Source organism: Numenius arquata, chromosome 3 (assembly GCF_964106895.1).
Source record: "Numenius arquata chromosome 3, bNumArq3.hap1.1, whole genome shotgun sequence".
Classification (NCBI taxonomy): Eukaryota; Metazoa; Chordata; class Aves; order Charadriiformes; family Scolopacidae; genus Numenius; species Numenius arquata.
In genome coordinates, this window is record NC_133578.1 from 18,355,724 (window position 1) to 18,369,319 (window position 13,596).

The 13,596-nt window shown below is 65.7% G+C and overlaps 1 protein-coding gene across 1 annotated transcript; it reads left to right on the plus strand.

Annotated features, from left to right (window-relative positions):
* Window positions 1-5,449: 5,449 nt before the first annotated feature.
* Window positions 5,450-10,206, plus strand: DES (desmin). Its single transcript, XM_074145752.1, has 7 exons — window positions 5,450-6,003; window positions 7,767-7,827; window positions 8,018-8,113; window positions 9,418-9,494; window positions 9,628-9,677; window positions 9,961-10,043; window positions 10,165-10,206. The coding sequence occupies exons 1-7, from the start codon at window positions 5,450-5,452 to the stop codon at window positions 10,204-10,206; spliced, it is 963 nt and encodes a 320-aa protein (XP_074001853.1).
* Window positions 10,207-13,596: the final 3,390 nt, after the last annotated feature.

The following is a 13,596-nucleotide window of genomic DNA, read 5'->3' on the forward strand; positions in this document are numbered from 1 at the left end:
ACAGCTGGAGGGTCTCCATGTCAACCACAGCCACCACAGCAAAACACAGGGCCAGCGCCCCGCTGGGACGGGACCAAGCTGGGAGCAGGCACCCAGCACCTTGGCTCGGAGCTGGACAACGATGTCCCTGCTGCCAAAGGGACATGGGTGTTAGGCAGCCGTCCCCCGGATCCTCCCACTAGCATCACCCCCTTGCTGCTGCAGGCACCCAGCTCAGGGCCGGGTGCTGCCTGGTTGTCGCCAGGCCATTCCTCGGGGACATCTGGGGACATTTGCAGCGTGGATGCCTGGAGCCCATGGCCTTCCAAGCCAGTGGCTGCCTGGAACGGGTGGGTGCCCGCAGGATGTGGGTGCCTGGAGCAGATGGGTCCCGGGGGGGGGTGTGGGGGGTGTGGGTGGGTGCTGGAGTGGGGGTGCCTGGATGTGGGGTGGCCAGAGCAGGGGGTGAGTGGCAGTGCCGGGTGTGGCCCTTGGCCAGCCCAGTGAGCAAAGGGCAGCGCCTTGGCATGCCGCAGCTATTCCTGGAGCAGCGGGGCTTCCAGAAAAAGCTCCCGCTGGCTATTTCCGGGTGGGCTCTGACTCACTCCTGGCTGGATGCCGGGGGCTGCACAGCACCTGCCACGGCCACCCCCCACCCTGTCACTGCGATGCTGGGAAGGCACTGCTCCTGTCTCCATACTTCTCTGCCCCACGGACCCCTCGGTGCAGCAGGGAGCCAAAGGCAGCCCCCCAGAACCGGCGCCAGGTCCTTCTTGGTGTGTTTTCACCCCGCTGCTGGGCTCATGTGTGTGCCCAGGGGTGCCTGGCAGGGGCAGGAGCGGTGGGGACAGGACACTGTGCCCCCTCCCACATCCCCTGGCAGCCCAGGGTGGGGTGCTGTGCAGGCTTTGCTCCAGGAAGCGTTCCCTGGGGCAGCAGGTGGCTCTGCGGAGGGGCAGCCAGAGCTGAGCCCTGCTGGAAGGGGTTAATGGAGAGATGTCCCAGGACAGAGCCTGTAAACACCACCAGAGCTCCAAAGAAGTGCCGCCCTCTTGCCCTGCTGCCTGCCAGACTGCCTGGACCCCCTCCCTGCCCGCCTTGCCAGGATGAACGCAGGGATGGCACCCATCAAGGCAGCTCCCCTCAATCCTGGCCCACGTGTCTGAGCATGGGAAAGTGAAGTCACTGCCCGGGCATTGCTGGAGGCTGAGCGAATGGCCACCATGCCTTACATGAGCCGTCAATGATGCAGCGGGTAACTGCTACCTCATCTCACTGGCATGGATGATGCTATCAAGGCCTGCGGGAGGGAAGACAGACACCCCAGCATCCTCATGGACCACGAGGATGGCCAGTCATCCCTATCTCCATGTGCACCATGATGGCAGCTGGGGACCCCTGGGATCCCCATGGCCACAGGGGCAGGGGAATGTTCCCAACCTGCCCCTGGGCTGCAAGGACGGGTGAACACCCCCAGCATCCCCACGGATCACAGGGCTAGCTGGAGATGAGTGATGGGGGCAGGCATATGCCTCGAACATCTGCATAGACATGGAGGTAGCTGGTGTCCTCCAGGATCTACATGGCACTCGGGGCAGCAGGTCACCCCCTGCATCCTTGAGGACCATGGGAGCAACAACTTACCCCAAGGACTTACATAGACCCAGGTGGGCAAGGAAACAACCTCAGCATCCATTCAGGTTTATGGGGGATAGATGGACACCCCCAGAATCCACACACGCCGTAGGGGCAGCCAAGCACCCTCAGCATCCCTGTGCCACTCAGAAACAGGCCATCATCCCCAGCATCCCCACCACCCAGGGACACAGTGGTGGTGGGGACCATGGGCAGCCAGACAGCCTGTGCGCCCACACTGCCGGCCCTGAGCCCTGGGTTGGGCAAAGGCATGGGGGCAGCTGGGGTGAGCAGTACGTGGGGGGGTTGCATCCTGCAGGGCACCCACCAGCTCCTGGGACCCCATTGGGACAGCCTGGGCTACGGTCCAGGCAAGGAAGGAAAACTATCTCCTATTTAGACAATAGCACGCACCCTGTGTCCGTCAGCGCCGGGGAATGGACCACACGGTCCTTCCCTCTTAGGGTAAAGGCGCCTGGGAGGCTCGTGGCTGTAAAAGGAGCGGGATGGAAGGAGACGGCCAGGGGCCAGGAAGGAGGGGGATGGACACCCTGGCTGCTTCATTCCCATCCCTCGGCTCACCCCTGAGCCAGGGCCAGGCGTGAGGGGGGGCACAAGGGCCCTGGTGGCAGGGTATGGGGCGGAGGAGAGGCCAGTACCCTGTCCCCGCGTCCTGCCCAGCTCCAAGCCCCAAGATGCCTGCAGTCTGGGGAGGCTGTCCCGGGGCAGCTTAAATCCTAGGGGAGCAGCAGGGAGGGAGGGCCGGGGAGGAGGGGCGGCCGCGGGATGCAGCTGGCTTCACTCACGGAGATGTCATGACCAGAGGGAGTTGTTTGACATTCCAGCTCCCAATGCCTTCCCGGCAGCAGCCTCATCCTAGGGCCCAGCGGGAGCTGGGGCCGGGCCAGCGTCGGGGCTCGGGGGCCGCTTCCCAGGCTCCGCTGGTCTGGGTCAGCCTGGCCTGGGATGGAGCCTCGGGGAGGCTGACTGGGGCTGGGCGGGGGTGGGGGGAGGCAGCATCCCCCCCGCTGCCTCCTCGCACTGCACCCCTGCTCTGTGCTTCTCGCAGCCCCTGGGGATTCAGCTGGCATAGAGTGCCTGGGGACGTGTCCCTGGGATGGGACTCTGGCAGGGTCCCCGGGTCCTGCTCCTCATGCACCAGGTCCTGCGTGCAGACGGGGCTTTCCTAAGAGCCTGCGGAAAGTCCGAGGCATCCGTCCACCCTCGACCAGCCATGGGGCCCCTGCCTGCACGGAGCCATCCCGGAAGGCTGTCATGGCAGCCGAGGAAAGGCCACTTCAGACAGTTTGTCCTAGAACGGGGTGAGGAGGATGCTCCTGGTTAACCCCTCTGAGCTGCTTCCCCTTCGAGCAGAAGTGCCCAAGAGTGAGTTTCCCCTCCCTGGGACACACTGACCCTGCACTCCCCCGCTCTGTGGAATGGGGATGGAGATCAGGGATCTCCAGGCCTGGGGTGGGCTTTGCATCGCCCTGCCTGAAGCCCCAGGGCAGGGTGCCGAGCACCACTGGGCACGCCACCCCTGGGGGTCCCGTCCTCCCCACACCCCCAGACGGCAGGGCAGTGGGATGGGGTCACGGGAAGGGAGGGCTGAACAGCAGAGCTGGCACTGTGCTAGTCCAGACCCCTGGGGTCCTCTGTGCTGGTGTGGGCACCCACCTGCCCCACTGCACCCAGGCCAAGGGCTGGCGTGCCACCCTGCTGGCACTCGTGGGGCGGGCAGGGCACACGTGCAGGGCTCGGGGATGCAGAGGGTGCTCTCGGAGCAGGGCCAGGAGGAGGAAGGATGCTGTCTGTTTTTCCATCTTCTCCCCTCCACACCCCACAAACCCCCCTTCCTTCCATCCTCCCCCCTTGCGCTGGGATGAAACAAACCCATCTGGAAATACCTTCCCTTTTAAAGGCAGGCTCCACCAGGCAGCGTGCACCCTCTGGGAAGCTGCCGCATTACGCTGTGACTAGGCGGCCTGGAGGGGGTCAGGGGATGGGGAATTTGGAGGGGAAGAAGGGATGTGGGGCACCAAGTCTCTGCCCACCTGAATGGCTGTGGGGCCCAAAACTTTGCTGCCCCCTCAGGTGTCAGGGAGCAGCTAGGTGGGAGGCAGGAATGCTTCCTGGAGCTGGGGCAGTTGAAGATGCTGCTGTAAAAAAGACCACACATTTTCCATGCCAGTGCTGCCATGGGCGAGCCCCGGCACCACTTGGCATCTGCCTTGCAGCCAGGGTGGGGGTCCAGGAGGTGTGGGGCTGGGCAGGGCTGAGTGCTGCTGCTGCTGCTGAGTCACCCGGTGCCCAGTGGCACTGTGGTCCCCTCTGCCAGGACCTCCAGGGACAGAGGCGCTGGGGCTGTGCCAGATGATGTCAGCCAAAACAGCCTGGCTTGGGCAGGGCTGGGGGTAACCAGGTGTGCTGGGGGGGGCTGGGGAGGAGGGGGTGCTGCCCAGGAAATGGGCAACCCCCCGAGGGGTCCCCCCAGCACAGCCCCCCTCCCTCAGGATATTCTCTTTAGCTGACATGGGTTTGTGGATTGCCCCAGGGGTCCCTGCCCTTACCCACAGAAGGTGGGAAGCCGTGGTGGAAATCCTGGGGTGAACTGGGGTGTTCTCCATTCTGGGAAGATCTGGGGAGCTGGGCTGAGCTTTCTGGTCCCCAAAGTACTGCCAGGCTAAGAGGGAGGCTGAGGAGATGGGGCAGAGCCTGCAGTGCTTCGGGATGACCTTGGGACCTTGCCCTGCTCTTGAGGTGACAGGGACCAGAGAGGGGCTGGGGCTGCTCTGGGCAGGGTCCCTGTCCAGCCATGGTCTCCACATGCCTGGCGCAAGAAGGGTTAATGGGGTGCCTCCCCTGGCTATAAATATCACGTATGTCCCACGCGTATGAGCTCGGGAGGCTATTTTGGTTGGGTGCCTGCTGCTTCAGGAATGTGCCGGAGCGAGGACCTGGGGGGTGACGTCACTGTCACTGGGTCCCACTTTGGACCCAGCACCTGCTTGGGGTCATTCAACAGCACCCCAAAAGTGCCCAGCCCTGGGCTGGTGATCAGCCCCCCATAACAGAAAGGGGGGTTTGGGCAGTGGGTCAGCACAAGCACACTCAGGACAGGGGTCCCCCCATATCAACCCCTCTCCAGGGCCCTACCTTGTCCCCTCTCTCGGTGGGGGGGCTGGATTCTGGCCCCGCGTGGAGAGTTGAGCCTGGTGCTCTTGCCGTGGCGTGGGTCAGGGCATCACCAGGGACATTTTGGGGTACTCAAGGCCAATGTGGGGACTGTGGCCACTGGGCATAGGGTCTGTCTCAAGGGGTTCAAGCGATGGTGTGAAGGGCTGAGTCCCCTTCTTTCCCCCCCAGCATCACCCCAGGCTGTCTGTCTGTCTGGGGTCCCCGTGGGTGTCACTGCGCCCTGATGGGGGTCTGGGCAGTGCTGCGGCGCTCACCACCAGTCTGCTGCCCCTTCCTTCCCTCGCCCCCCCAGGGATGAGGCAACACAGTGGAGGTTGGGGGGGGAGCCAGACCCATCGACAGAGTCTGGGGGTGCCCAGGGGTCCCTGGGAGTCGTCGTCATCTGCCCAGGGGTCCACAGCCCCGTGGTGTGGGCAGGTGAGGGGTGGTGGGCGGGGGCTGGTGGCCGTCCCCCCCCCCCCCCCCGCAGCAGCATCCCCCCGCTGCCCGGCAGCAGGAGGGGCGGGTGATGTCAGCAGGATACAAATAGCGGCGGCGCGGGTCCCCTCCCGACGCCTCTCCGAGCCGCCGGCCGCTCGCCAGTCCCCGCTGCCTGCTCCCTGCTCCGGCCTCGCCGCCCCACGCCGCCGCCGCCACCATGAGCCAGTCCTACTCTTCCAGCCAGCGGGTCTCTTCCTACCGCCGCACCTTCGGCGGTGGCTCCCCGGTCTTCTCCCGCGCCTCCTTCGGGGGCAAGGGCAGCAGCGGCAGCTCCGTCACCTCCCGCGTCTACCAGGTGTCCCGCACCTCGGCCGTCCCCAGCCTGTCCAGCTTCCGCACTACCCGTGTGACGCCCCTGCGCTCCTACCAAAGCGCCTACCAAGGTGCCGGCGAGCTGCTGGACTTCAGCCTGGCCGATGCCATGAACCAGGAGTTCCTCCAGACCCGCACCAACGAGAAGGTGGAGCTGCAGGAGCTCAATGACCGCTTCGCCAACTACATCGAGAAAGTGCGCTTCTTGGAGCAGCAGAATGCCCTGATGGTGGCCGAGGTGAACCGCCTGCGGGGCAAGGAGCCCACCCGCGTGGCCGAGATGTATGAGGAGGAGCTGCGGGAGCTCCGTCGCCAGATAGATGTGCTCACTGGCCAGCGGGCTCGTGTTGAGGTCGAGCGCGACAACCTGCTTGATGACCTGCAGAAGCTCAAGCAGAGGTGAGCGGGGGGCCCTGGTGTGTCCCTGTGGGCATCCATCCACGCATCTCCATTCCTAGGGATGGGCAGTGGCAGAGCTCACCCTGGCAGCCCCTTGGGTGCTCACTGCTGTCCTTGTGCCCCCATGCTCAGATCCCATCATGGCCTCACTAGCCTGTCCCCCTCGCCTCGTTCCCCAGGGTGGGAGAGCACTACGGCTGTATCTCTTGCTGGCTGCCCCCACCTGCAAGGCACTTTGCAGTGTACCAGGTCCTGGTATGGTGGCTCTGAGTTTTGGGAGAGAGAAGGGCACCCGCAACCCCCTCTGCCAGTGCTGGGTGCTACCCGGCCTATGGCGTGTTGGGGGTCCTGACCCCACGGTGTGGGGCAGAGGAGGTGGTCCCAGCCTGGGCATCTCAGCAGGGCACTCTGGATGGCCACTGTCAGCCCTCGCCAGGCACCCAGGCAGCACCCAGAGGGTAGGATGGCTCTGGCAGGCAGGAGTGTCCCCCATGCCCTCCCTTCCAGTGGGGCTGTGGCCAAGCTGTGATGCCACGGGACCTCCAGAACTAGGGTATCAGAGTGCTCTCCTCCGGGGTCCCCATCCCTGCTCACATCAGGGAGGGCTGGCGAGCCCATGGGTGAGCTGAGACCTGAGGGACAGACAGACAGACGGAGCCAGCCAGGCAGGCGGAAGCGAGGGGGAGGATGATGTTGGGGGGGGTTGCTCCGCAAGCTCCGGACGTGAAAGAAGGAGGGGAGGAAGCAGCCGCACTTCCGCAGGCCAGGGATGCTCCAGGCCTGCCGTGGGTGTCCATGGTGTCCCAGGAGCAGTGGGGATCCCCCAAGGATGCCATGGGCCTGGCTGGTGCCAGGGAGGGGGCTGGTGCCAGGAGGGAAAAGCAACAAGGGTGGCTGGGCTGAGTGACCCCCCCAGGGACTGACCAGCACGGGGAAACCTGGCAGCAGGGGTGGATGCTCAGGTGGAACCGCTTTCTCTGATGCTGGTCTGCACCTTCCCTCCTGGCCCCTGTGCCCCGGGGATGCCGAGTCCCCCCATCTCCTGGGCGTGACACAGCCTGCTGCCCCCGCCCCCCCAATCCCAAACTCTGCCCCAGACGGCCGGCACTGGGGTCCTGGTGGGGCAGAGCCCCTGATGTTGGGAGTCTGGAGATGGCAGCATGGAGGACCCCTGAATGTCAGGGGAGGAGCAGGGCCCAGAACAAACAGGTGTCAGGTTCCTGCCACCCCGTGTGCCAGCACCACCCGGGCACCTCCTTCTTCTCCCCGCCGCCTTCCCCCTGACCGACAGCCTGCGGCACTGCCCTCTCCCCTGGCACAGCCCGTCCCCCAGCCCTGACCTTGGGCTCATACCCCAGCGGTCACCCCTCCATACCCCCATCCCACAGCATCGCTGAGACCCGCCTGTCCTCCTGCTCTCCGCGGGATGGCTCAGCTGGTGGCCATCCCTCGGGCCACCCCATGCTGGACCCTGCACTCTGCCCCCCCGGCTGCCGGCCACTCTCCCCTATAAGGGCCGGGGCAGCGCCTGTGGCACCCAGCTGACCTCATGCCTTTGTGCTCCCTCCGGCGTTGACTATAATAGGGAACGGGAGGAAGAGCCCCTGGCCCCCTGCCAGCCCTCCCGCCACCCGCCGGGAATGCAGGACAACCCAACATCTTCCTGCTGGGCCACACTGGGCTTGGGAACAGCTCGGGGGGACATCGCCGCCGGGAAGAGGGGCTCCCTCCCGGTGCCCCTGACCTCCCCTCTCTGCCCACAGGCTGCAAGAGGAGATCCAGCTGAAGGAGGAGGCTGAGAACAACCTGGCTGCTTTCAGAGCTGTGAGTACCCGTCCCCCCAGCATGGCGTGGGACCCCCACCTCCCCTCCCACCCCATCACCCCCCTGGCAGCCCACCCCCAGCATTGGGGCATGGCCCTGGGCACAGCTTTGCACCCTTCAACTCCTATGCATGGTCCCTGTGCTCCTCCCGTGTCCCCACTGCTAACCCTTGCTCTCCGTGTCCCCCCAGGACGTAGACGCAGCCACGTTGGCACGCATTGACCTGGAAAGACGCATCGAGTCCCTGCAGGAGGAGATCGCCTTCCTCAAGAAGGTGCACGAAGAGGTAGGTCGGGGGCAGTCCCCCTTTCCCGTGGCCACCTGTGAGGCTGGGGGATAGAGCAGGTGCCCTGAGATGTCACCTTGTCCCCCCCAGGAAATCCGGGAGCTGCAGGCTCAGCTGCAGGAGCAGCACATTCAGGTGGAGATGGACATCTCCAAGCCCGACCTGACGGCTGCGCTGCGGGACATCCGCGCCCAGTACGAGAGCATCGCTGCCAAGAACATCGCCGAGGCTGAGGAGTGGTACAAGTCCAAGGTGCGGGGGGCGGTGAGCTCCAGGCTGACCCCGGTGTGGTGGGTCCTGGCCATCCCAGTGGCCGTACCCGCTGACCCTGGTCTCTCCCCAGGTGTCTGACCTGACACAGGCGGCCAACAAGAACAACGATGCGCTGCGGCAGGCGAAACAGGAGATGCTGGAGTACCGGCACCAGATCCAGTCCTACACCTGCGAGATTGATGCCCTCAAGGGCACGGTGAGCCATGGGCAGTGTCGGGGTGTCCCCCAGCTTCCCTTCAGGGACCTGCTGCTTGGGGACCTCTGGAACATCTCTGGGGTGGGTGGCTCTTCACAGCACTCTGAGTTGCTGCCATGGGGGGAATTGTCCCCAGAATCTGGGCTGCGGGCTGGGCCTCTGTGAGGTGTTTTGGCAGAGCCCTGGGGTCATGGCGCTGATTGCAAAAGGTGCCCCAGAGCGGGAGGCCCCCGGCAGGCGGGCGCAGGGCTCGGGGTGTCTGGTTGCAGGCTGGGAAGGTGGTTGCAAACAAACAAGGCACAACAGTCCCACTCTGGCACGGCCACAGTCAGAGGAGCCAGCCAGCAGCTGCCAGTGTGGCAGTGCCTCCCCCGGGCAGCCATCCGCTGCTCCTGCACCTCTCTGTGTCCTCCCACTGGGTTAGGATGGCTTTGCTGGTGGACCTGGGCACCTGGCAGAGGTTGCCCACTACCTGCCCAGCTTGCCCCCGCCAGATTCTGCTGCCCAGCACTGGGCAGACAGAGGGTGACCACCACCCATCATGGCTCCACATCGGCTGGATCCAGGCCAGGGCTGGCCACAGCTCTCCCCAGGTCCCTGGCTCTTCCCTACGATCTCCCAGCACACCCAGCTCCGACCCCAGGTGTCCCCTCCAGGTCTCCCTCCTCGCTGAATCCCCTTGTCCCCCTAGAACGACTCGCTGATGCGCCAGATGCGGGAGATGGAGGAGCGCTTTGCTGGAGAGGCCGGCGGGTACCAGGACACCATCGCCCGGCTGGAGGAGGAGATCCGGCACCTGAAGGACGAGATGGCCCGGCACCTGCGTGAGTATCAGGACCTGCTCAACGTCAAGATGGCCCTGGATGTGGAGATCGCCACGTACCGCAAGCTGCTGGAGGGCGAGGAGAACCGGTGAGCATCAGGGGGGCAGGACAAGGTGGGGGGACCAGCAGGGTCAGCTGTTTTTTGGGGGTCCTGCCCCGTGAACCGCTGCCCAAGGACTGGTGGTGGCTGGTGCTGAGCTCTCCCCTCCATGTCCCCACAGGATCAGCATCCCCATGCACCAGACCTTCGCCTCCGCACTCAATTTCCGAGGTGAGCATCACCCCGTGAGGAGGGGGGCCTGGGACGAGTCCCCAGGGGTCCCTAGTGTGGGGGTAAATTTCCCTCCTGGGGGGCTGCAACCAGATTGGCAGGTCAGGGACCCATGGTTGCTACAACGAGCCCCTGGGGTGGGGACACTCGGTTGGGTGTCACCATGAGCTGAGGTGGGGGTTAAGCCAAGGCTCCTGAAGCTCCCCAGTGGCCCCAGCCCCACTGCTGTGTCTCCATGTCACACATCCCTGTGGTCCCATCCCCTGTGTCTTCCCGCCCGCAGAGACCAGCCCAGAGCAGCGTGGCTCCGAGGTACACACCAAAAAGACCGTGATGATCAAAACCATCGAAACCCGTGACGGCGAGGTGGGTGCAGGGTGGCACTGGGGGGTAGTGGGAAGGCAGGGGGGACTGAGCAGGCACCTGTCCCTGTGCTCAGGGGTCCAGTGCCAGCACATTGTATCTCATGGTGCTTTTCTCCTTGCAGGTGGTGAGCGAAGCGACCCAGCAGCAGCATGAAGTGCTGTAGAGGAGGCTGCCCCGGCAGCCCATCGGCACCTTCTGTCCCTGCCTCCGTCCCGCCGCCAAACCCCCCTCCTGCCCCCCACTTCGCCCCCTGGAGCTCCCCCGGCACTGCCTGAGGGGTGTCCCCCTGCGCAGCCCCCTCTGAGCCCCCCGCAGCCCCTGGGCTCTCTCCTTCAGCTTCAAAAGTCTTGCTCTGCTTTCGCAGCTTCGCAGCAGCAATGCCAGCATCAGGATCAGGCCCGGGCCGGGGGGGCGGCAGGGGGGAGGGAAGGGACAGGCAGGAGGGGCTGGGGGGAGCGGGTGGTGGCCTGGGCCAGCTCCCTGGAGAGCCGGACGGTCCCAGCAGCGGGTTCTGGATCCCCCTGCAGCCCTCTCCCTGCGCCGGGCACGGGCTTGGGGTTCGTCCCGCAGGAGCAGGGACCTGTCCCCCCCACCCCCAGCACCGCCGGCCTTCCCGGAGCTGGCACTTCTCCGGGTGGATGGTAGCGATGCCAGGGATGGGGAAAAGCAGGGTCTGGGCCAAGCCCCCCCTTCTCCACCCGGCTTGGAGCCAGGGTGCTCCCAGACTGCATTCCCCCGCAGCTCAAGGGGGCTGGGGCCCTGCGCTCCCCCCAGCCCGAGAGGCAACTCCGTGGGGCAGAGGAGGGCAGTGCCCGCCCCCCCCATCATGGGGACCCCCAGCAGCAGGAGGCTGCATGGGGCCAGGCTCGGTGAGCCGAGAGGGTACCCGTAGGTGGACACAGGAGAGAGGAGGAGTGAGTGAGTGGGAGAGAGGGGGGAGAGAAGGAGAGGAGCTGGAGAGAGGCCCGGGGGCCAAGGCAGGCACCCCCACCCCTCGCCCCACTGCACCCCCACCCCACCACGTCTACGTGACTCTTCAGGCGGCTGAAATAAACAGCGGAGCATCACCCCTTCCTCCCTGTGCATCTCTGGAGCAGGGATGGGATGGGATGGTGGGGAGGTGGCACTCGGGGGGCATTGCACGGATCCCCAGGGCTGGGCTGGGGTGGATGGGGGGCCTGCGTCTCCCTAAGCCGTCTTTACCCTGAGCTGCAGGGTCCCCCAAAAGCGTCTGTGTCCCTCACACTGAAAACGCCCCAGAGCGTTTTGCTGCCTGTGGTGGTGGGTTTCCCAGTTGCACTGGGAGGGTGAGCCCTCCTGGCACTGGGGGCTGCAGCATTTGAGCCCTGAGCAGGTTTGGAGGGGCTCTGGCTGACCATCCCCTGTAACCCCCATACAGCCAGGGCCTCATACCATGGCTTGGTGGCTCTCAGCCCCACAGCTGCCCCCTTTCTGCTCTAACTTGTCCAGCCCTGCCCCAGACTCACACCTGCACGGGATCTCTCCAAGTTCCCCCACATTGCCACTGACCTGCAAGCAGAGCCCCCCTTATTCCAAATCTGCTTCCTCCCCAGCACTCCGTGGGCATCAGCCCCACCACCCCACATTTGTCCCCAACCCAGGCTAGACCTCCAGCCTCAACCTGCCCCCTACACCCTCTCCCCCCCAACACATGCGCCCCCCTCCCCATGGTCAGAGTGTGGGGGTCTTGGCTTTGGCACCTTTGTCCCAGCGATGGGGGATGCAACAAGGGAACCTGGGGTCAAGAATCCCACAGGGGAGAGGGAATCAGGGTTGCTCTGCCCCAGGAGGTGCCAGAGGATCCACACCCTCCTGGCCAGGCAGCAGAGCCCTGGGAGGGCAGTGGGCTTGGCAGAGGGGGGTGTTTTAGGGACAAGGCAGGTGCTGCTGCTAGCAGTGGGGAAGAGGCTGGGGGGTCCCTGACAGAGAGGCTGGTGTGGCAAACACCAGGTTTGGCTGCGGAGGGGGGGCCGGGGCGGGGGGGAGGGTGTCGGACCTCAAGGGCTGTCTCCAGCAGGTGGCCCTGTGACATCGAGGAAGGTGCCTCCCTGCTTGGCCCAGGCTGAGGGGGACAATCATGGGACAGCAGCCCTATACCTGCAGGGCAGCACAGGCAGGGACAAGGCCCCCAGGGCTCTGGCAGATTCTCCTCCAGCCCCCAGAGACTCTGGGGCTTCCCCAGCTGCTCTGCAGCCCAGCTGTGGGTCTACCAGGGCATCCTGCTCCAGCGTCCCCCAGCCACCCAAGCCGGGGGGATCCTGGGATCTTCTCCTCGCTGGTGATGCTCCACTGCTGCCAGCACCCTTGGGCTAGTGGCAACGGGCTGTGCCCAAGCCGGCGGGGCTGGTTTGCAGCTGGGAAGCAGCGTGCTGTGCCACTCGCATCCTCCTCACCAGATTTACAGTCCCCATGGAGGGCGGCTGGGGCCAGGTGCCCAGATGTGTGCCATGGCGCCGGGAGCTGGGGAAGCCCTGCCTTGCCCAGGGGTGGTGAGGCAGTAGGTGGCACAGGCTGTCCCTGGTCACTCACTGCCTGGAGCGTGGCATGTGGGAGCTCTGGTGGGGCACCCCAAGCCCACACACTGGGGTGCTCCTGCTCCAAGCAGGGCTTGAATGGGGGGGCTGGCCAAGACCCACACTGCCCAGGGCAGCGAGGCACGGGCTCAATGAGAGAAATGAGGTTTCGCTGTGTTTGCAGCCTCCCCACAGGGTGGGTTTGGGGTGAGCAGGGGTCCCCCCTCTGCTGCCCACCCCGTGCTGGGGATGGGGAAAAGGGGCCCCGTGGGGCTGGCTCCTACCCGGGGTCTCGCGTTGCAGGAAGCATGACGGTGTCCTTTCCCTCCACATGCCACCAGGGTCTCTCTGTCCTGATCCGGTGACACCACCGGAGAAGGGGAAGGCGGGGGGAGGAAGGCTGGGTCCCCCCGCCCCGAGCCTCGCTGCTAATATGGAAAGGCGCTGGCCCCTTTCTATCTTTGCAAGCGGAGCTGGGCTGCAGGGCCGGGGCGGCGGGTGCGGAGAGGGGGAGCCCGGCCAAGGAATGTGACATATCAGAGGCAGCTGCCACTTCGGGAGAGGGGGCAGAGGGAGCGCAGCTCGCCGGGGGCCGCGCGGGACGGGACGGGCGAGGGGGGGGACACCACGGCCCCAGCGCCGGGAGGGCTCGGCCAGCGGCCGGCACCTGCAGGGACTCGCACCCAGGCCGGCGGAGGAGCAGGTGCTGAGGCACGGGGCGGGCTCGGGGTGGCCGCGGAGCATGGGGTGTGGGTGCTGCGCCGCGCCGGGTGCTTGGTGAGTGGTGACTTGGCCAGCGGCAACCCGAGCCCCCACCTAAAAATAGCCCCTCGCTTGCCCACGGTGCTGCGACCTTCGGGGCTGCAGCCGGCTGGGGGGGAGGCACCGAACCGGACGGCACCTGGACTGGGGGGCACCCCTGGCAGGAGCCCAGCACCCCCAGGCCGCAGGCAGGGGACAAAGAGGGGCACGGCTTGGGGCGGCAGGGGTCACGGGCACAGGCAGCGGAGCGGTGGACC